The following is a 22,378-nucleotide window of genomic DNA, read 5'->3' on the forward strand; positions in this document are numbered from 1 at the left end:
ACAGGGTGCAGGAGTCGGCTGGGAGAAAGGGGAATCTCAGAGCCCCAGGGGCAGCGGAGGAGAAGGAGTGACCTCCCACTCAGCCAATATCACTTGACGTTGATAATACTGCTGGCTGAGAATCGAATTCGGCTCGCCGGGAGCTGTAGCTCAGTGCGCCAACCGCCACTCTATAGGTACGGTGTACACACACACGCACGCAGACTAGAATGCGTTTGAGAAAAGTAATCTTTTGTGTTAATAGATTTCCACCCCACGTCTATTTCTATGCCGTTCTTCAGCAGTATGGGTTTCACCCCCGTTCCTTCTCACATCGATGATACGAACTGTATCCCAATTTCTTTAAATAAGATGGCAATGGCTTGCAGACGTATTCATTCGGCAGTGGATTGATCATGTATGATGATGGTTTGTAGACAATAAATTGGTGCTATAAATGATCGTGAACAATAAGGCCCTGTGTTCTCACAGTCACTTAAAATAGCCTGGAGAGACCTTCATCCAGCAGTGGATTGATGATGGCCAAAGATGATGATGATTTTTGTCACAAACGAGTGCTTTGCCTGATCAGGAATAATGTGATTCTGTGTTTAACACCGTCACTTACAATCAGTTGTTTACCGTACAAAGTGTATGTAAATGAACTTGACGAAGTTTCTCAAAAAAATGTAATCAAATTGTCGGAAGTTGGCAATAATTACCGGAAATTTATCATTCTAGGTGTGTGCACGATATGTCTTAATTAGCGCATAATCTGGATTCACACATCACACAAACCGCATTTGCCTTCATGCACCAGATGTTACTAGGCAATACAATTGATGAAATATGATGCAACCCCCCCCGCCCCCCCTCCCCCCCCATCAAAATAACTTTTAAACAAAGATGTAATTAAAAAAACTACATTTAAATAAAACATTATTTAACCCTTCTGAGCCATATTGACACATTTAGGCAAAACTTCCACCATGCGATGCCAAACAACGCTACAAAGCAACAATAATAATAACGAAGCAAACAAATATGTAAATTGTGTAATTAAATTCCAATTTCGAGTCATATTTTTAACCACTAATGAACTATGAATGCAAGCATTAAAAAAAAACATTTGCCGGCAACTGTAGAAGTGAATAAGACTGTAGTTTTTTTTTTAACAAAAGCAATCTGATGTAATCCTCAGACACAATTGTGTTAAGGCTAAACGGACATCGCCGATTATCTCCAATGTCGGCGACAGGTTCTGGAATTTAAGTTTAAGATAGGTGTAGAAAAGGCCCGTACTTTGTTTTCGCAAATTCATAGATGAAGTTCATGAAGAAGAGTAGTTGTGTTTCCATTTTACGCGACAAAACCTCGAATGTTTCTTGCTTCTCCCATCGTCCTCGGGCTTCCTCTTACCAACCCGCATTGTGGTGAAGTATGGTCAAAGAACCCAAACCCTCGCCCTCCACCATCCCAACGGACCGAGTGTGGGGAGGCTTTCATCCAGTAGTGACTTGACAAAGCCCTTTAAACTGCGTTCTATGCTATCCTCCTCACTACGAAATAAATAAAAAGAAAGTATTTTGGGTGATGCTGCATTGGCAGTGGCGCACAAGCACATCCGTTGATAACGATGCCTTAAAAGAAAAATATAATAGGCGATGTTTTGGGGCAATTGCCTTTTTTCATAGAACATGAAATACTCTCGCGGTCTTTATGTACGATGAAGAACGCCCATTGCCTGAAACGGTGTCTATTATATATATTTTTAATATGCGTAATGTTTTTTTAATATATTTTTTTATCCTCCTTTCAAAAGCGGTGTTATTGATATATATGTTTAAAAATAAATATTCTCAAACGATTTCTGAACCAAAAGGCATCAACTTCAATGAAATACAAACAAATCACGATTAACAATGCCTCGATGGATCTCCGGGAAAATAAAAAAAAATCGATTCACGCAAAACAAAAACTCTTGAGAAAAGTTAAACTTTTGAGCTGTCCGGGCGGCTATGAGGTCAGACAAAGCACTCAGTCGGCAGCACGCAAATACCCCGTGTGTGAATGTGGGTAGCTCCCCCATTTGACTCAGTACACGAGTCTGTACGGTCTCAGCTCAGTCACCAAGATGGAACGTACTCATGACAGAAGCTCAACAAACTGCTCCTGACGCAGTTGTTGTCTGGCTTGACCACCTGAATGTCAAAATTGTCGTTGATGCTCTGCATCCACATCGGCCGTACGAAAGAAGTAGAATTGTCCAGCAACACCCCGATTTACATCTCCTCCTCTTATGTCGTTACCCAAATACTTCGACGCTTTATTAACACCGCGACCCTATTTGCGACGCATCAGCCCGCACGCTTACGTCGCTGACAGCATCATCGTCCGTTGTTTCTCGTTATCCGTCACCTCTCAGCCTTCGCCTCCGCCACCTGCCCTGCACATCGCTTTGATTGACTAATCCCATATCTGCATTTCCCATAAATATGCTAAATTCCTCTTGCTATGCAAATTATTTTGTCAAGGCGCTCTTCCCCCTCCAACCCAGCTTAAATATACGCTCCAAGCGTGGTGGTGTTTCATTCAGACGCTGTCTTCCCGACAGACCTGTTCTTCACCTGAGGACGGCTGCTTGCGTTGTGGCCGAAACGTCGTGAGAATTATTTTATTATGTTTCATTATTATTATTTTATTATTTCCCTTCTACATGACTTTACCGAAAGAACCAAGAAGATGAATCCCTGCTGTCACGAAAGCTTTAAATCGAAATTTGATTGACGCCGTTTCGATATTCGACGTCGCACCCTTTCAGGAACGCATCCCCTGGACGTAAACCGGGGTATCACTGTATTACATTTGGTTTGCATTTCATTTGGCTACATTCTATGCCTGAGAATTAATTGTAAGGGGTTGAATGTCACGCAACAAACATCTCATTCTAGAGTGTGTTTCGGAAAGTCCAACGCCGAATGTGCATGCGATTGAAAATGCCTATGGATGGATTTTGGTGGAGAAGTTTTGTGAAAGATATCTTGTGCGACCATTCTCTGACACAAATTAGTTCACATATGCCATACAGATTCATTATAAGGCATATACTGCACCGACAAGCCCCAAAAAGTTAAATTATATTGACAAAAATGCAAAGGTGCAGCCCTGCGATTGCTTGCCCACACCACTGCTAGCGGAAGGGCCTCCACTAGAGGGAGCTCTATAGGAGCCCCCTCTAGAGGGTACCTGGCCTACTCTTCCACGCTGACCAGAGGTCTTGGAAGAGGAGATGGGAAAGCCACACTTTACCAAACTATATGCAACCAGCCAATCGAGTGACTGCGGTGAACGCATCTTTATACTGCTGGGTGGACAGAGAACTGGGAGGGGGAGGGTGGGGGAGATTTAAGAGACGAATCCGTTGTTGTTTCAACTGCCACGCCGAGGCGGAACAATTTCAAACGGTTGACCTTTTGGAAGCTCAGAGGTCGCGGTAACTTCCTATCACGGTCGGTGACTTACCGGTGACTTATTGATGCCAAATATATACACACGCCCCCGTTTCAAACATTCAAAGGCAGAAAACATCTCTTGGATCAGGCTTCCCTTTCCGAACGTGGCAATCCGGTGTTGCGTCCCGTTCCTGTTCCCCTTAACGCAGCGCGTCGGAATTGCGATTCGCACCCTCGCAGTACGACAGTCACATGGGGGGGGGAGGTGAGGAAAGGGAAGGACGGATGGAGGCCAGGGAGGAGGGAGGTGAGGAAAGTGAGGGGGAAAGGGAGGGAGGGTTTCTTGTTGGTGTCTATGAACACAGTAACACGCAATGGGACTAATGTTACACGGGAAACCCGTGTTATATCATTGATTAAAAAAAGGGGGCACATAAGCAAAAAAAAACCGATGTGATGAACGAAGCAAAGTGCCGAAAGACCGAGCATCTTTCTCGTCTGATCGTTAATAAAAAGAAAAAAAAGGAGGGAGGGAGGGAGGGAGGGAGGGAGGGGAGGGAGGGGAGGGAGGGGGGGGTGGTGGAGGGAGGGGGCCCACCCCGGCTGAGGCCGTCCGGTCCACGCAGCACGCGGCACTCCTCGATGTGTCCGAACGCAGAGAACATGACCCGCACGTCGCCCTCGTTGCACTTTTTGGACACCATCCCGATGAACAGCTTCCGGTCCTCTGTGGAGCAGAGGCGCAGCGAGAGAAAGACAGAGAATCAAGAGTGTTTATTTCGACTGGAGGAGGAATCCGATGAGCTATGAAGCTCTTTTTTACAGGCGTCCGGCATGGGCACGGGGGTCCACACTTTACAACGGCAAACTATTACAAAACAAACGGATAGGGAGTGAAAATTAGAGAAAATGCTAAGGCAAGTCACTAAATATAAATAAATACTTTAACACGTAGGCTTTCGCGACCAATATCATCAATAATATAGGTTTTTTTTTGGGTTAGATCTCGTAAATATAAATGTGTCGTTAAACCCACCACCACCCGACATAGCCAATTAGTAAGGTTTGTCACGTAAACAAAATATGCCAATTTGTTACCCGTACAGCACACCAGTGTGTTGGAGAGCAAATCCACAACATTTACCATTCACAACTTACTAATTGGCTGTGTTTGGTGGTGGCGGGTTTAACGACACATTTATATTTAAGCGATCTAACCCAAAAAAATAAACCTATATTATAAATAAATAACATGGCATTCGGGACGATGACGTCACTGGTGTTGGCCATGAGCGGAAATCGAACTTGGGTCGCCGAGTTCGTAGCGCAGTGCGCCCAACAACTCCGCTACCGCTGCCCAGACACGGACGCTAACACCGACATAGAGAAACATGGACACACGGATAAGCTCAGGGCTTTATTTTAGCTAGATCTGTCCAGGTCGCTAATCCTCAAAATATTTTTCGCAGCCGGCACACCGCATCTAGTATACATCTAAACTATGGCTGCGGCTGCGAGTCACATGCCGCCACCACGTGCCACCTACTGCACAGTCTACCAGCGACCCAGAAAACATTCCGTGTGGGGAATCATGTGGGGAACGATGGTCTGTAAATTCGAGAAAAGTAATTTTTTTTTTATTAAGGTTGGGGACCGGCTTAGGACCATCATCACACCTCTACTGTGTGGGATATCCACAGCAGTTGCTGTTTGGATTGATGGACCCTGCCATAGGAAGGTGGAACTTTCACCACTGGCTTAGGACTGCTAATAGTGATGAGCACCACGCAAAAGTTCATTTGATGGCCAAGGTGGTTTGACTTTAAAATATATTTTTAATTCCGCTTTCAAATTAGCCTGAATAAGAACGGTGTTGACATTTGTGAACTACACGGGAATTTCTTGATAATAACGCCCACTTCAAAGGAAGCTCTTAATGAGGTCATCAGTGACAGACAAGCAGGGAACATATAAAGCGTAACACACAAGGACACATGCAAAGACATACGAAAGCAAAGACAAAGATCTCCCATGTAGCCTTCAGCAGACTGTTAGACTAAGTGCAGTTAGCGAGCACCTATTAAGGCCAAATCAGCACACAAAGTGGTGACTGGCCAGCACCACGTCCGGCTGCCTTTGTCTCCCCAGTGCCGATGTCTACTGCACCAGCTGGATAGATTAGAAAGATTTAACTTATTTCATGGGCTTCTTGCAACGGTACAGATGTTATACAGTGCAGACTTCGGATACAATCATGGTTACATATGTCGAGATGCAAATTCACTTAAGGCTGAACCAAACCAGGGGAGATTCAAGACCACTTCAAATATCCGTCTGCGATGTTGGCTGTGAGCGGGAATCGAACTCGGTTGGCCGTGTTCGTAGCAAAGCGCGCGAACCACCGCACTACCACTCCCGGTGTACGTAGTCGGCACACACATAAGCACACACCGAAGGAAGAACACATGGATACTCACAAAAAGTGGTACACGCAGAGACATGCACGGTGGCATATATATGTATGTTGAACTTCTTTCGCACCGTACGTAGCCAACCGTGCCAATCGGGAGGTGCGGGGCTAATCAGAGGCGCAAGTACGCACGTTTTGTGGAATGCAGAGGCTCGTGAACACATGGGGGAGGCTCAACAACTGGTCGTGCAGATGGAAAGCCTAAGACCAAATCACCGAGAAAAGGCCCGAGATATTGTCACATCTCTCAGATGAAAAGTCTCTCCGCTGCGCGTGGATCCTGTGTGCAGGGCCGTCCATAGGGGGGAGAAGGGGGGGGGCGTGCGAGGCCCGGGGCAAATCCTACAGTGTACCCCCCCCACTCCACCGACGCCTTAAAATTAAACCAAAAGTATTACGTCTGACACCGTGACGTTGAAGTACGGGGGCCCCACAAAAGCGCGGGGCCCGAGGCGGTCGCCCCGATTTGCCGTGCCCTAGGGGATGGCTCTGCCTGGGGATCATGTGACGATTAGGCGGGGTATCTAGATCTACCTATCTAAGCACTATCCGGAATCAAAAACCTGATTAGCCTTTTTCCGAGACCTGCCAAAATCAGGAGGCATTCCGGGTGATTTGGTTATAGCCTCACAATGGGCATTTCATGCAAACACGGGTGTACACGAGAGAGCGCTCGCAATATCGTTTACATAGAAGGACACACACATGAATGCATACGTATAGGCGTACATATGTTAATGTGCATAAGTACATACATACATGCATGCGTACATATGAACGTACACATGCACAAACATACATATGTACACACATACGTACAGACATATGTACATACGTACATGAAAATGTTCGACGCCGGCACGTCGCAATGTACCACAGCCGACAATAACGCGATAAGATATAAGGTTTGTAAAACATTTTTTTCATCTAATTACAGCTTTAACTCAAAGCTAACGTCTGCTGACTTGGGTGTAGACATTTACGACCTCATCGGACCGTTCAGTTGCTCAGAGGCATCAATGGAGGTCCTGCATTCCGCTCACGTTTTGAAATGGCAACGCAAGACCTTACGCACAGTCGTCAGATTTTAGATAGGTAAGTGCACTCCGTTGCTTTTTTTCTTTCTTCTTGAAAGCATTTTCACATGAGCCAGGCTTCTTCACTCACCATTTGACTTTTCACTGTCAGCTGGCTTCATCTGAATTGGGTGGTGCATCTGCGTGGGATGGGAACACAAAACGTAAGATTCTGCCGTTAGTCATCGAACGAACCACCGGGGCCAGCACCGTCAGAAGGGCCGATTATCAAAGGCGTCACAGTAGGCGAGATGTTGACTACCTCGCCTGGTATACAGAAGGTCGTGGGTTCGATCCCAACCCCGACGCCTGTATATTTAGAGTTTGCACGTCCTGCCCGTAGTCGCGTGGATTTTTCTCCGGGTCCTCCGGCTTTTTCCCTCCACATTTGCAATCGACGTGCGTTTAGAGCATTTGGCTGCAATACATTTTCACGCGATAAGGCGTTTCATTCAGCTATCATTTGTGGTAGCAAGGTCGCTTCTGAAAATGCGCTGTATATCTCAGTGCGCCCTTAAAAAAAACTGTATTAAACTTTTCAGTTTTAGTTTTTAAAGGATAACACGGCATACGAGACAATGTATGGACCATTACCAGGGCCAGCTGCCTCTGTCTAACCAAAAACCGATGCTAACACACGGGCACCGAGCGCTATGTTTTGTTTGCCGAGTCAACAAAGTGGAGGCCCAGGTCAGGTTCAGATAACTAATTGTCACGGGGCTGTGATGCATGGCCAGGAATAGAGCGCTGGTTGCAGGCTAGACTAATGACCACGGGCACTGCTCCTCATATCCCTGAGCTCATAAGCACGCTCATATTGATGACAGTAACAAACACAGGCGACACAGAAGAAGAAAAAAAACCCCTCCAAGATGCGTTTAGCAATTGGACTGTAGGGACACAAGTGCTCTTAGTGAGCACCTACGAAGGTTCGTGCGAAGGCGCGTCGGAGTGATGTGGCCAGAACCACACGCCTGGCCGCATTTGTCTCCCCAGGGGCCCGTGTTTACACAAAGAGCGCAAGGTGCCCATTTAAGGTTGAGTCGACCTAGGAGAAGTTCACGAGGAGTTCAGAATCGGTTTAACATTTTATGGCAATCTGCGTCTGGGAATCAAATTCACATTGCTGTTATCACAGCACCGTGCACGAACCACTGCAACCAAACACAAAGAGACAGATCCCCCGAATAGCCTTAATAGACTTTTGGGGGCAAGCGCTATTCGCGAGCACGGCACACGAGGTGGTGGGTGGCCAGCACTATGCCTGGCTGCCTTTGTCTCCCCAGTGGTGATGTTTGCACACCGAAGCAAGTACTCATTTTGAGGTTGAGTCGAGCAAACACACACACACAATCGTATGTGTGTATGTAGGCCCATGTTTCGTCTGGACAGAACAAAGGTCCGGAGGGTCAAGTGAATCCCTAGCACTTATCCCAGTGCTGATTCTCACTAGATCGTGGTCTAACTGGCCTTCCTGTAGGCATCGTTGTTAGCGCTGGCAATGTGGTGGTTGCTGTTGTTTGTAATGTATTTGACGATTATATTGTTTCTAGCTAAAAAATAAAGTTGTTGTATTTTCTGGCAAAGACTGTATAAGTCACCGGTTATAGTTGCTGTTGGTTTGTTACCGTTCTTGTAACTGTTGTTAAATAGTCGATGGGCACAATTCACGAAAATCCACAGTTTGAGATTATTATAATTTTTCTCCAGAAATTCTGCTGGCAGGAATCGATTGAAAACTAATTTCTAGTTTGAAAACGAATTTGTAGATTCAAAACGCATTTATTGAGAGCTGCTTTTTGTGTTTAGTTTGCTGTCCTTCGCCCGCAACTTTGATTACCACGGTTGACTACGTACTGTAGAAAAAAAGTTAAATATCTATACATAATCATCATCTTCATCACCATCGTGCGTGTGGGCTAATCCCACCATGACTGACCTCATTCCAGTAGTATTTACGAGAGTCTGGCAGACAGTATTTTTAAACTGCACTTTCTGAGTCATAGTGCTCAATCCGCACTCCCTTCATTTCCCAAGACCACGAGTTCACATCGTTGGGGATTCCACCTCCAAAATCATCCAGAATCTTGGTACAAAAGTTGCAGAAGGTTTTCTCAAAGTCTCTATCCCAACTCTGCCCTAAAGCCCACCAACTTCGACCCATCATTGCGAAAACGGCATCTGGTGAACTGCTAAATGCAGAGGAGCCAACAATGGTCCATGTCAGCATGTACGTTGAACTTCTCTCGCACCGTACGTAGCCAACGGCGCTAATCGGAGTTGCGGGCGAAGGACAGCAAACTAAACACAAAAAGCAGCTCTCAAGAAATTCGTTTTCAATCGAGAAATTCGTTTTCAAACGAGAAATTCGTTTTCGATATAATTCAACTATGAATATGGCTAATTTATGTTACCGTTGACATTGTTAGAATTTGGAGTGTCGTTACGATTATTGCTGCAGCTGCTGCTGGTGCTGGTGCCAGTTGTGGTGACGGAGAGGCGAAAGCGCTCACCCCAGGGAGAGTCTTGATGTTGTGCAGGGCATTTTGGGCGTCCAATGCCGACTTGCGGGTGTAAAAGGTCACGAAACAGCAGCCTGCCCGGCACACCGACCCAACGCACGCACGCATTCACACTCCGCCCAAAAAAACACAAGAGCAATCGCTCGCCAGGCACGCGGGGTGAAACGTTGTGTGTACGTTGACCTTATTTCGCACACGATATGTAGCCAACCGTGCTAATCGGAGGTGCGGCGGGAAAAACAGCAAACACAAAAAGCAGCTCTAAAGAAATGAGTTTTCAATCTAGATGTATGAGTGCGTAGCTCCGGCGGCTTCCTAATACTACGCGCCGAACAAAACGCGACGCAACCCGGCGTTAACGCTACGTCCACGATGAAGTAACTGCAACCAAAGATGCTACGAAGCGATGCAAACATTCCCGCCAACCCCTTAAATAACGCAGGGCCGAGATACAGCAGCAGCAGCAGAGCAGCGGCGCTGGCTGACTGGGCCCCGCTCTCGCATCCCCTCCCGCCCCGCCCGCGTTGTTTGGACCTCTGCTCTGCGGCGGGTTCTGTGTGCGGTCGCGCAGGACGTTGATCTCGTAGACGGGGCCAAACGACTCGAACATCTCCTTGAGCTCCTTCTCGCTCCAGGCGCGAGGCACCTGCCCCACGAACATCTTGATGGCGTCCGGGTCCGGCTGCTCCATGTGCTCCAAGCTCCCGTTCATCGTGGACTTGTTGAGGCTGCCCTTGCTGCGTGCAACAAACAAAGACGATAAATAGATGTCACCCCCCCCGTATAGCCTGCAACAGACTTTTTTGAGTTGACCTGCAGAGTCGCCGACTTGTCCCCCTTCACCCGTAATTTATCGAACCGTGACCACGCTTGACACCCATGGCTCCCGCCAAACATCAAAAGAAATGATCACTTGCGCTCGCGGCCACACGACCATGCCTTGCCACGTAGGACGTCTCTGCTCAGAGACCAGCACTTTATCGTTCGCATGCTTTATTTAAATTGTTATTAATCTCGAATTCTTGATGGTGGCTACACCCATTTACGTTTGCATTCTATTGTATAGAACAGCACCATCTCATCCCCTTTCCCTATCCACCCCTTTGGCAATGTGTTGTAGCCGTTACCACCTTTCCCCTACGTTATTTTTTATCATGCATTTCTAAAATGATGTACGCAGCTGCGGCATGTCGGCTGCTCTGACTCACTTGAGTGTGAGAGTGTGAATAAACGATTTATATTATAAGTGCCCTTAGCGAGCACATGTGAAGGCCGGCACGGTACATGGGGGGGGGGGGGTTGGGTGGCCAGCACCACACCCTACCACCCTTATCCCCCCCCGTACCAGGGATTAATTTCACGCTGAATTGACCTAGGGGAGGCCCAGGACCGGTTCAGATAATCGTCACTGGTGTTGGCCGTGAGCGGGAATCGAACTCGGGTCGCTGGGTTCGGAGGGCAGTGCACTGACCGCTGAACAACCGCTCCCCGACACACACAACCAGCGCTCGAGACATTGTTACATTGTTTATGCCGTGATCTATGCAGAACTAGGACTGGTGACACAATTCAAGACTCACTGAGAAGAGGCGAGGCAGCGGCGTAGCTCTTGAGTGTGCCGTCGGTACAACTGCACCAGGGCCGTCGGGACAAAGTGGCAATGGTATGGAGCAAATTAGACGGGGACAGGGTAATATTTTTTCAAATTGAAAACTCACTACTTCAGAACGGCTTTTTGTGTTTAATTTGTTGTCCTTCACCCGCACCTCCGATTACCATGGTTGGCTACGTACGGTGTGAAAGAAGTTCAACACGCGTGCACGCAATTAATTCCACGCTACACTGCTGAGATGAGTGGAGCGATGCGGGTGGTGTGCAAGGAAGTGGAGAGGTGGAAAGGTTCACTGACAGAACCGGGTGTTTTACGTTGAGCAGCGAGGTATGGAAACGCACTTATGCAAAAGGAACTCTTTCACACAAATAACTACATCCACCCCCTCCCCTCCCGCAGAAACATTCACTCACATTATGTGCCAATGTGCTGCCCCAGCATGGAGGCTACTGCACTGCAATCTGGTGGGACGTGGGCCCTCTGTTTGGCGCAACGGGGCTTTCGTCACCGACTTGTTGCTGAATGATGAAAATGACGGGAAATTGACCGCAGCTCACACAATAAGAACCGTTCATCGAAGTCAATCTCATCCCTGGCATGCAGCGTGGCTTTGACTCTGACACCAGCTGTTTCTAACCCCTTTTGCGACCCTTGGGCCACTGTCAAACCTTCAAAACATTTCCACGGACCAGCGCGCAGCAAAGAAAAATATTGTGTTTTGTAACAATTAAATAAATCGTGTTCTGTAACGGTTACGTGGCTTTGAGGACCACACGTTTGGAACCACTGCCTGGAAGACTCACACGAGCAGTAACGCATATAATCGCTCGTCGCAAGATGACTCGGAAATTCCTTTACGTAATAAGACATTACATTCCTTGTGTAATGTCGTGCAAGGGGCCTGTGACGTGAATGCCTAAGACGTTGTGATGTGTCGCTTTGGTCTAGGGCCGCATCCAGCCAAAAGCCTGACCGGCGATAAACTCTCGCCCGTGCCTCTCACCCATTGCTCTGTTAACTCTCTCCGCATCTTCTTTTCCTGCAGGACCTACCCACGTGACCCATCACTCTTCGTTTCTTCATGCCCACCAACCCCGCGTGCAGAGGGAACCCAAATGAAAACGAATCTGCGCCCAGCTTGCTAACGGCACCAGTTGTCATGCTGGGCAAAGCACAAAGCGAATCTCTTGACCGGACCGTGAAACAACGTCGAGACGTAATAATGCAACAACATGCCCATGGCCTGTCATGGGCATTACCCAATAACAAGTACACGTACACAAGCAACAGCTTAATATTCCCCAAGGCTATGCCTGAGTTTAGCACACAAAAGAACGCAAGCAACAGATTGGATTTATAAAGGAACACTTTACGATGCAGGCAATTCCAAGCCGTCGCTATCTATTTTTCTACGCGGCTTCGGGGGACCTCGTTATCAGTGTGCACTTGAGCATACTATGAGCGGTGAATCACGGCTCGTGTCCCGTCGCATGTTATACGATGCCTGGGGCTTAATCAAAATATCAGTGCAATAGATGGGAGTGTACATAAATGTGTAAAGCGTCTGTATCATGCCAACATTTTAAGTGCAGTACTGCGCGTATTGGACAAGTGTACTGCACGTGCTATGGTTAACTTTGTGGGCTGTAAATCACGTACAAAAAGTATTACAGGGAGACGCAGTGGCACAGTGGCTAACATACTGCGTGACGTATGAACCCCGTGACCCGAGTTATTATTCCCAGCCATGGCTAATATCAATTGCGATTGCGATCTAAAACGGTCTTACATCCCCTTCATCCCCCCCCGCCGTCCCTTCACTGATCAGCATGGGGAAGTATGGTCAACAAAGCCCCAATGACTGACACATCAACCTCGCAGCGGCTTTTGGCCACTCATCGAAACAAAGACGGTCACTGCACCGCACGCTTTCAGATGTGATTATGCGGCCCTCTGGATCGCTCTTCCACCCGATATTAGGAAGGCACTGGAGCTGTGCACTTTTAAATCGTCTAAATTGAAAATGCATTTTTTTTGAAGTGCTTTTTGTGTTTAGTTTGTTTTCCTTCCCCAGTACCTCCGATTTAGCATGGTTGGCTACGTACGACGCGAAAGCAGTTCAACGTACGTACGTAGAAGACGGGCGCGCGTGGCCTGGGCGAAAAATCCCAGGCAATGCCCCATTACGATTCCCTACATGCATCAACCAGCGTCTTGGATAGATCGTGACCGCTGCTGCCGATTAAAACATTAGAACCCTCAACGCAGTATGCACTGAGCTGACCTATGCGGTCACGCGGTGAACGAACACTTGAGCAACCCAGACGTGTTGTTGATATCGCTTGCGCGATAGCGATGCTGTTGGCACCATGACACGCGGGGGTTTCGACAATCCTCGCACCACGGGGTAGGGTCCCTCACCTTTTCGTTTTTGCCAGATCCAGATAAGGCTCAAGTTTAGGGGAGGTTTTGTGGGCGGTGGCAGCAGAATGCTGAGTGGTGCGCTGTGGGATGCCAGGCCAAACCTACAATGCGTGCCGTGCAAATTCACAGTGGACGTTAAATATCCCGCTATGTCATTTGAAGAAGGTGGAGGCCACTGTGTTGACTTTATAGTCCAAACTCCTGAAATGTTTTAAATTATTCGAAAAATACTTAATTTAGAAAGGCATGGGGCAATCGTTGCCCCCCGCCTTCCTCTGTACTGTGAACATTTGCAAGGCTTTCCTGGAAATAAGTCTTGAGACTCAGTGAGTCTCAAGACATATTTCACTATTTCCCGCACCTCCCATGAGCACGGTTGGCTACATACGATGCATACGTACAAGAGGGGCGGCCATTGCCTGGGCAAAAATCCCAGGCAATGCCCGATTATGATTCCCTAATCATGGAGCTGTGCACCATAAATAGGTTAGCATCACCACAACAACATATGGTGTGAATAATTTGAAATCTTTTCACAATGTTTGGGGGGATTTTATTATAAAATCTAATGCTATTACAGGCATGGGCAAAGGCAGCGAAGAGTCCATCTGAGTGCCCTCCTCGATAAATATTTTTTTAGTTTTAATAGGGGGCCGTCCATAAATGACGTCACGTGATTTTGGACGATTTTTGACCCCCCCCCCCTCGTCACACGGCGTCACAAAAAGTCAGACCCCCCGTTAAATATGACGTCACAAAGCTCTGCCGCCCCACCAAAATAAAACATGCTTCAAATCGCTTTAAACTATTGTCACTGTAGTGAGTAAATAATGTGGCGCTGCACTGATATTGTAGGAGAAAACATTTATTAAAAAGTCTATTTAATTAAGTAGAACGTGTTGTCTATAATTATTTAAAGTTGCGCATTTCGATGTGACGTCACATTTCGCAACCTCCCCCCCCTCGTCACACATCGTCACAAATAGGTGCGTGACGTCATTTATGGACGGCCCCTAGGTACACCACGCACGTGGAGGAATCCAGGAAACAACCCCGGAACGACCACTGCAGAACTACCACCTGAGCCCCACGAGTTTCCGTTGGCCGTCGTCAATAATTGTGTCGTACCACCGACCCAAACGTCTGGAGAGCACGTCTCGAAGCGATCCACAAATTCCAATGAACCGAGTGCAATTGGAAAGCTTTCTGCTATCCGGCTAACATTACGGCAACGAAGATGCTTTACCTCCCTCTTCTTCTCAGTCCTTAAAATGCCCGACCCACGCTGCCACTTACAATAAGCCTGTTGCATGATGCTGCCCCATTTCAAAATCATACAATAGCTAGGCATGCGCTGTTTTGGGGGGGGGGGGGGGTGGGGGCACACGGGGGGGCGGGGTGCCAGGGGGGGGGGGCTGTTTCCGAATCTCAACGGACTTCCCGCTACATCGTATAAACATGGAGTGCCTCGGGTCAGCCGAGTTGATGACCTGCGAACATGGACGATGATTGTATAATGGCCGGCGTAGTGATGCTGTCAGTCACGAGGCAGGCAAACAGTTCCGTACCGGCAGCCGTGGGCAAGACCACGGCGCTCCAGTCGAGTAGAAACCCCAAACGCCTCTTAACGGTGGCGATTGGTTCCCACGAAAGCGGTCGTTAAGTGATTTTGGTCTTCTTGTTCTTTCGGTAAAGTCACGTAGAAGGGAGATAATAAAATAATAAAACATAATAAAATAATACAATTCTCACGACGTTTCGGCCACAACGCAAGCAGCCGTCCTCAGGTGAAGAACAAGTCTGTCGGAAAGACAGCGTCTGAATGAACACCACCAAGCTTGGCAGTGTATATTTAAGCTAGGTTAGGGGAGGAAGAGCGCCTTGACAAAGGAATTTGTATATCAACAGAGGAATTTAGCATATTTATGGCAAATGCAGATATGGGATTAGTCACTACAATGTGGAATGCGTAGGAGGGGGGGGTCTCAAAGTCATATTATCACGTCTGATTTTGGTCGTACACGTTAAAGGCTTAATTCGTTCCGATTGCATCGAAAGTTAACGCGTTTTCACCTACAAAACGTACCTTGTAATATTCAAACTATGGATATTAATATACTAACAACATCATGAACACATACTATTAAAAGAAACATTGTTAATCAATGCATTAAAATTTACTCTATCCACAACAGGCCATTGTTAACATGGGAATGGTCGGTAAGCCAACCTATTGGAGGCCTGTCGTTAAGCGATTAGTCTTTAACTGGGGTGGGTCGATAAGTCTACTCTACACGACTATACACTACACTATTGTACACTACACTACCATACAGTACACTATACACTACACATTGGGCTCTATGGACTAATCGTTGGATTAGTCTGGAACGCTCTTCCTTCTGATATTAGGAAGCCATTAGAGCTATGCACTTTTAAATCTCGATTGAAAACTCGTTTCTTGAAAACTGCTCTTTGTGTTTAGTTTATTGTCCTTCCCCCGCACCTCTGATTAGGTCGGTTGGCTACGTACGGTGGGTAAGAAGTTCAGCATACATACGACTCCATATTGTATTGTACTGTATGTAGGGAAGGCTCAGGGGCCTGGTTCAAATACTAACTGACTTTGGGTCCAACACCCAGTTGTAAAAATCGTAGCACAGTGCAGATATAACGCCACGGCTTCTCCACTCTACTTTGATAAACCATCCTCACTCATGCGACACAGGAGCAACGCATACACGCGCACACACACACTCACATACACGCATTCACACGCACGCGAACAGAAAAAAAATTGGGACACAGCCACCCGGGTATATTTAGTTCCTAAGATGCAGCGACAAATGATACACGGAGCATCAATCAGACGGCGGTATTAGTTGCATAGACCTGAAAACTAAACTTGCAAGGAGCAGCAGCAGCAACAGCAGAAGCAGCATGAGGGTAGGGCCTAGGGGAGCACATGACCTCTTGCCCAGGGCGGACTTGGGGCTGACGGGGTCCCCCGAGAGATCAAGTGATGGGGGCCACAGCTGCTTCCAGCTTATAACCCATTCAGCACCTACACTTTGCTGTAAGGGCACCACGGTGGCGAGATGGTAACTACCTCGCCAGGTATACAGGAGGTCGTGGGTTCGATCCCGACCCTGACTGCCTGCTGTATATTTGGAGTTTGTGGGCGTCTCTCTCCCCCTGGGTCACGTAGATTTTTTTTCCGGGGTCCTCCGATGCGTTTAGACGATTTGGCTGCAATGAATTTCCATGTGATTAACCACTTCGTTGAGCTATCATTTGTGATAGCCAGGTCGCTTCTGAAAAAGAGCTATATAGCTCAGTGGGTCTTACCTGGTAAAATAAATATAAATTTAGATTTAAAGCTTTCGTGACTGCAAGGATTCATATTATTTGTTCTTTCGGTAAATCTTATTGGTTCTTTCGGTAAAGTCACGTAGAATGGAAATAATAAAATATATTTGTTAGTTTTATTATTTTATTATTTCCATTCTACGTGACTTTACCGAAAGAACCAAGAAGATTTAAAGCTTTCGTGACTGCAGGGATTCATCTTCTTGGTTCTTTCGGTAGTCACGTAGAAGGGAAATAATAATAATAATTTTATTTCATTATTTCCCTTCTACCTGACTTTACCGAAAGAACCAAGAAAAATAAATATAGTTACGTTTTAGTAATGGATAGAGTTTAAAAACCTCTTATACGGCTAAAGCCTCCCACCTTTGCAAACTTTCACCGGAACACAAATCGCCGTCCACTGAAGATGCCTCGCTCATCCGCTCCAGCGTCGTCTGCTGGGAGAGCCGTGCACAGCCGATGATTTAACTGCCGAAACGGACCGTAACGCTGTAAATCGTATCTGCAACGGTTCCTTAGATTTGTGGATCACCAGTGTGTCCAGGGACCACACGTTTGGAACCACTGCCTGGAAGACTCGTACGAGCAGTCGTGTATAATCGCTCGTCGCAAGATGACTCGGCAATTCCTTTACGCAATAAGACATTACATTCCTTGTGCAAGGTCGTGCAAGGGGGCCTGTGACATGCATATGAATTGAATGAATCACCCCTATAGCCCGCGGTGAATGTTATATTAACATCAGGAACTCTTGATAGTCTGCGGGTGTATGATGTTGGACTTGAAGAGCTTGTTGCACGCGAGGGTATTTGGCTTCACGCAACTTTGCGAGATTGCGCAGTGGATGACGATGACGACGACGATGATCATAATCGTGTATGTGTGTACAGTATGTTGAACCTCTGTCGCACGGTACATAGCCAACCGTGCTAATCGGAGGTGCGGCAATTGCACGAGTGAAGCCTGAACAGAGAGGCTCATTCGCGCAGATGGACACAGGGAGGCCGATAGGATCCAAAATGAACTGAAATTGTCCATAAGTTAGAGTTCTGGGCACGATCAGTGCCTCCACAGTGACAGCATGAATGGGCGAGAGTGCAGCGCAGTACACCTTTTTATCTGTTCTTCCCATTGTCCGTGTCCCCACACAGATAGTCCTTTCATCCCGAGCACTTATCAGCGCTCACCCACGGATACGATTTTAATGAATTCTACGGAATCTGCAGCGAGGACGAATAACTCGCAAGAAGTGGCAACCTTGTCCTCTCATCTGCGTTCGTCCACACTTCTTCACGTGGATGAGAGAAAGATGATGCACGGATAAGGGCGGTAAATAGAATATGCCAATGGATAATGGCTCGAACCGTACCCCTCCCCCCAACTGCCCCCCTATCCGATAAGTGGGTACGAGGAGGTGTGGTGTATTTGGAAAAACGATGAGCAGATATTTGCGCTACTACTGCTCACAGAAGAAGCCTCACTCTGTGAGGCCGATAAGATAAAACAACAACGGCTCAGAGAAGCCACTCTGGCGAGGCACCCTCGGCACAAGTGGGAAATTCATTGACGAATAAAGCGCTATATTCTTGGGTCTTTCGGTAAAGTCACGTAGATATTTTCTGCAGCCACGAAAGCTTTAAGTCAAGATTTAATAAAGCACTAAATAAACGACGCAATTTAAATGTTTAAGGCTCAGCCACCTCCTCCAGCTGTAGCATCTGCTTTGTGTAACGGTGACATTTACAGCATCTCTGCACCTGTGCCGCAAAAAAAAAGACAATCACGCTCGATTGAAACGCCAAGATGCATCCATCTCAATAACGAGGGGGAACGATGGCGCACATCCTCCACGGCACCGCGTGCTGACGCGGAACGCTGCTCTGTGTTTGGGAAAATGGCCGAGATGCTGCTGCTGGGCCACAGAAAATATCTGACGGAGCCCGTAATGAGATTCGTTGTGGGACGCCACGGAGAAGTCTAGTTGCAGGCGCGCTCTTGAATTAGACGGGGACGAGCGTGCAGGATCATTTATCTCCTACGTTTTGGACTCTTATCGCTAATTGTTTACACCACCCCCCCCCCGCGCTGTGCTTATCAGTCACGTCTTGAGGTGAAGAGACATCCGACTGGCACCCCTTAAGTTAGCAGAGCGTAACACCACATCATAGCGTCTCTTTAATAGGCCTCTCTCACTGCTAGTATGCCCCCCCCCCCATCCCAGGTGCCCCTCCCATGTCCGCCTTTCACCCCTCCTCTTCATAGCCAGTGGTTATGTCACTGTATCAAGTCGTGGTGTCTATTGAGTGGGTCCCTCTCACCCCAAAGGCAAACCAGCCATCACTTGCATCGCACGCTCTCAGATGCGCTTCTGCGGCCGTCTGGAATGCTCTTCCTTCCCAGATCAGGAAGCCACTTTGCCCCCCGCACCTCCAATTAACACGGCTGGCTACGTACGGTGCGCTTGCACCCGATTCAAGAGCCGAATGGCTCACAGGGCTATACCTAATAAATGAACTTGAACTTGAAAGGGGTTCAACATACACGCACTATCCCCTCCATGTAAATAATCACGTTTCCGCAACGCTTTCATTTGATGTACGTGCACGCACACGCCACACGCCTTTAATTGAGATGGCTGGAAAAATACAAATTAAGTCAATAGCCAAAGCTGACACCCGGCCTCAGAGGTCCACTCACACACCGTGCCCCCCACCATCTGGCTCCAGGTCTTCCGCTGGGTCGCCAACCCCAGGGTACCACTCCACAACGCCTGTTTCGGTGGCCAGCCCTCCTCCATCCCGCACATGTGTTGTACGCACACCACGGCGCCTCCGCTACCCGATTATAATCTATAACGCTGCAGCTCATTGCGACCGTGTGTGTGTTATTTGAAAGATGACCAAATTGCTTAGCCTATCCTGCAGTGCCATTCCCAAGCATGCACTTGATTTCAAAGCTCGAAGGTCAGCTTTGTTAATGCCAACAGACACTGCCAAGTTATAGGCTGGCATTTTGAACAGCAATAATTAAACCTCCACGCTAAATTATCTTCCAGAGATGGCAGTTGGGGGAGGAGGGTGGTAGGTCAAATTATATCCCAAACAACATTGATACGATAGTTTTGGTCTACTATGGTATATTGATAATTGGCCGAGGCCACCATACTCTCGACTTGAGCACCTGCTTTTCATAATAATGATCACAGGCAGATGCGCACGTCTCCGTCAAAATGGAAAGTTAAAAGACAGACGCCACAGCGGTGCGACTGTGGCCATGCAACCAAAACGATGGACCATCTGTAGTAAGCCCACTGCAGCCTGCGCTCCTTCGACAGAGCAGGAGGAATAGCAAAATCACAGGGACTCTCTCCTGAAGCCCTCTCGTGGCGAGCAGACTTGGACAGCTTAAATTGCGTCTTTCATCATTGAATCTTAAGGCGCCTTATATCAATGACAATGGAGGGGAAGGGGTAAGAAGTGGCCATAAAGAGATGTTTTTTTGGGCGGGACGAAAGCGAACCAGGCTCCCTGACAGCCTTCGGCAGTGAGTTCCGGAGTCCATGTGCCACGGGAAGCAAAGGGCCCCTTCACACCATGGACTTCAGCTTCGTTCTGGGGATGCAGAGGCGATCGGGGTCAACCGACCTCAAGAGTTCTTGTTGGAACTTAGGGGGTGAGAAATCATTCAAGGCCTTCGAATGTGTGGAGGACCTTGAATCACAGGGGTTGGTGGTGGCCCGGCATTTGATGAGAGTTGATGAGATGTCTCTCAGTGTGCAGTCATTACGAGCCACCGCGACAGCCAGCTGCTGCTGCTGCTAAGAGTTGAGCAAACGAAACCAGAACAACGACTCACTGAGATTTAAAATAAATTAGAAACGCGATGACTTTTAAAATATCCATTCTCAAAACTGCAATGAGGGGGTGGGGGGGGGGGGGGTGGGGGGCGGACTGGCTGCGATATTGCCCCGGTCCATCTCTGTGCGATTTTTGCCCCGAGGATCACCTTCGCTTTCGCAGTTTCGATGCCGACGTCCCACGGCTTCACACAATCAAAGGGTTTAAATCCAGGGGATCACGAAAGAGGGGAGGGGGGTCCTGCAGGCTCCTAGGGAGCTGAGGGGGGCATCATCAGAAGACCTCGGAAAGGTTAAGGGGGGCCACAAGGGGTTCGCGGCTATGCAACGGCAAAAATGGGGGGGGGGGGGGGGGGTCGGTGCTGGATAGACAGAGGAGCACCCCGCTGATACGCAGGCCTCAGCCGGTTTTGGCTTCCACCAACAGTGTATTAACAGCGGTAATGTTATTGATTAATCTGGTTCTTTCATGAGGGTTTCTGCAGAGAAACGTCTGACCAATTTCCTTCCATAGCACTATTGCTAATACGACTAGAGTACTCTGAACGTGGGAGGAAAGAGTACCGGGAGAAAACTAACTCATACAAGGTCACAACGCACAAAGCCACTTGCTGTACTGTGCCACCTTGTGACCATTCCACGGCCAAGTGGGTTTGAGGTTCACAAATATCAGCAGCCACGGCGGCGGCGGCGATGACAGAAACAATCCACGACCATCACCATGAGCTGTGCCAGCGGTGATGACTGTGGTAACTAAGGTGGTGATCCATTGTCACATCTGCACCCATCATTGTCCCCCATCATCACAATCACTAGTAACAGAGCACACGTGGTCTTTCACTGCCTTCGTAGCCTTGATATAATCTGCACACCCCGAGGATAATCATGTGATTTGAGCACCCATCCGTGGTTCTTTCCTGTCATCTGTGCACTCGCAGATGGTTGGAAGGCTGATCTGCTAATACACGGGAAGAACCGCAAATCAGCCAGACCCCGCGGATATTAGACGGTGTGGATTACTGGGCCACTGCTATGGGGTTTCACGATACAGTAATGGGATCGGTGAGATTTTGGTAGTGGTTGTGAAGGTTTTTAAGTCCAAAATATGGTTTAAAATATTTTTTTTTATCAGACCGGTGAAAACAACAATAAAAAATAGTGGAAGTTGAAAAATCACAAATCAATCTTGGTAAAAAAAAGTAAACAAATATAAATTACCGAAAGAACCAAGAGTATGAATATAAATGTAATCTTAAAGTGCTGGTAAATCTTTAAAAAAATGTTTATTTCATTTACTTTCAACGAAATATTAAACACGTGAAAAACTTGACCCACATGGCTATGCAACAGCGATGGTGGCCAGAACAACATTTTAGCCTCGCTAGGTTATGTTTGCACCTCAAAAAAGACAGAGACCAATTCTATTTAGGCCCTGCCTTCAAGATCATAACGGGGGGCACACATTCTATACACGCGTGCGTGCAAAAATGTTTGCACGGCGCGCTTAATGACCTGCTTGCTGCAGATGTTGCGCAACACGCGGCGGGTCCCTGTAAACCTGAACACTCGCACCAGGGGAATGTGCACGTGCTCTTGGAGGTGTTCTCAATTAGCG

At 47.6% G+C, this 22,378-nt stretch overlaps 1 protein-coding gene across 1 annotated transcript in view; it reads right to left on the minus strand.

Annotated features, from left to right (window-relative positions):
* Nucleotides 1-22,378, minus strand: part of LOC144718719 (CUGBP Elav-like family member 1) — a 78,111-nt gene that overhangs the window by 24,679 nt on the left and 31,054 nt on the right. The window contains exons 2-5 of the mRNA XM_078594195.1: nucleotides 10,034-10,236; nucleotides 9,491-9,573; nucleotides 7,069-7,117; nucleotides 4,030-4,158 (exon numbers count right to left, since the gene is read on the minus strand). Coding sequence (XP_078450321.1) covers nucleotides 4,030-4,158; nucleotides 7,069-7,117; nucleotides 9,491-9,573; nucleotides 10,034-10,211 — 439 coding nt within the window. The 5' untranslated portion in view covers nucleotides 10,212-10,236. The remainder of the gene's footprint in view (nucleotides 1-4,029; nucleotides 4,159-7,068; nucleotides 7,118-9,490; nucleotides 9,574-10,033; nucleotides 10,237-22,378) is intronic.

Source organism: Lampetra planeri, chromosome 5 (genome assembly GCF_965212315.1).
Source record: "Lampetra planeri chromosome 5, kcLamPlan1.2.h2, whole genome shotgun sequence".
Taxonomy (NCBI): domain Eukaryota; kingdom Metazoa; phylum Chordata; class Hyperoartia; order Petromyzontiformes; family Petromyzontidae; genus Lampetra; species Lampetra planeri.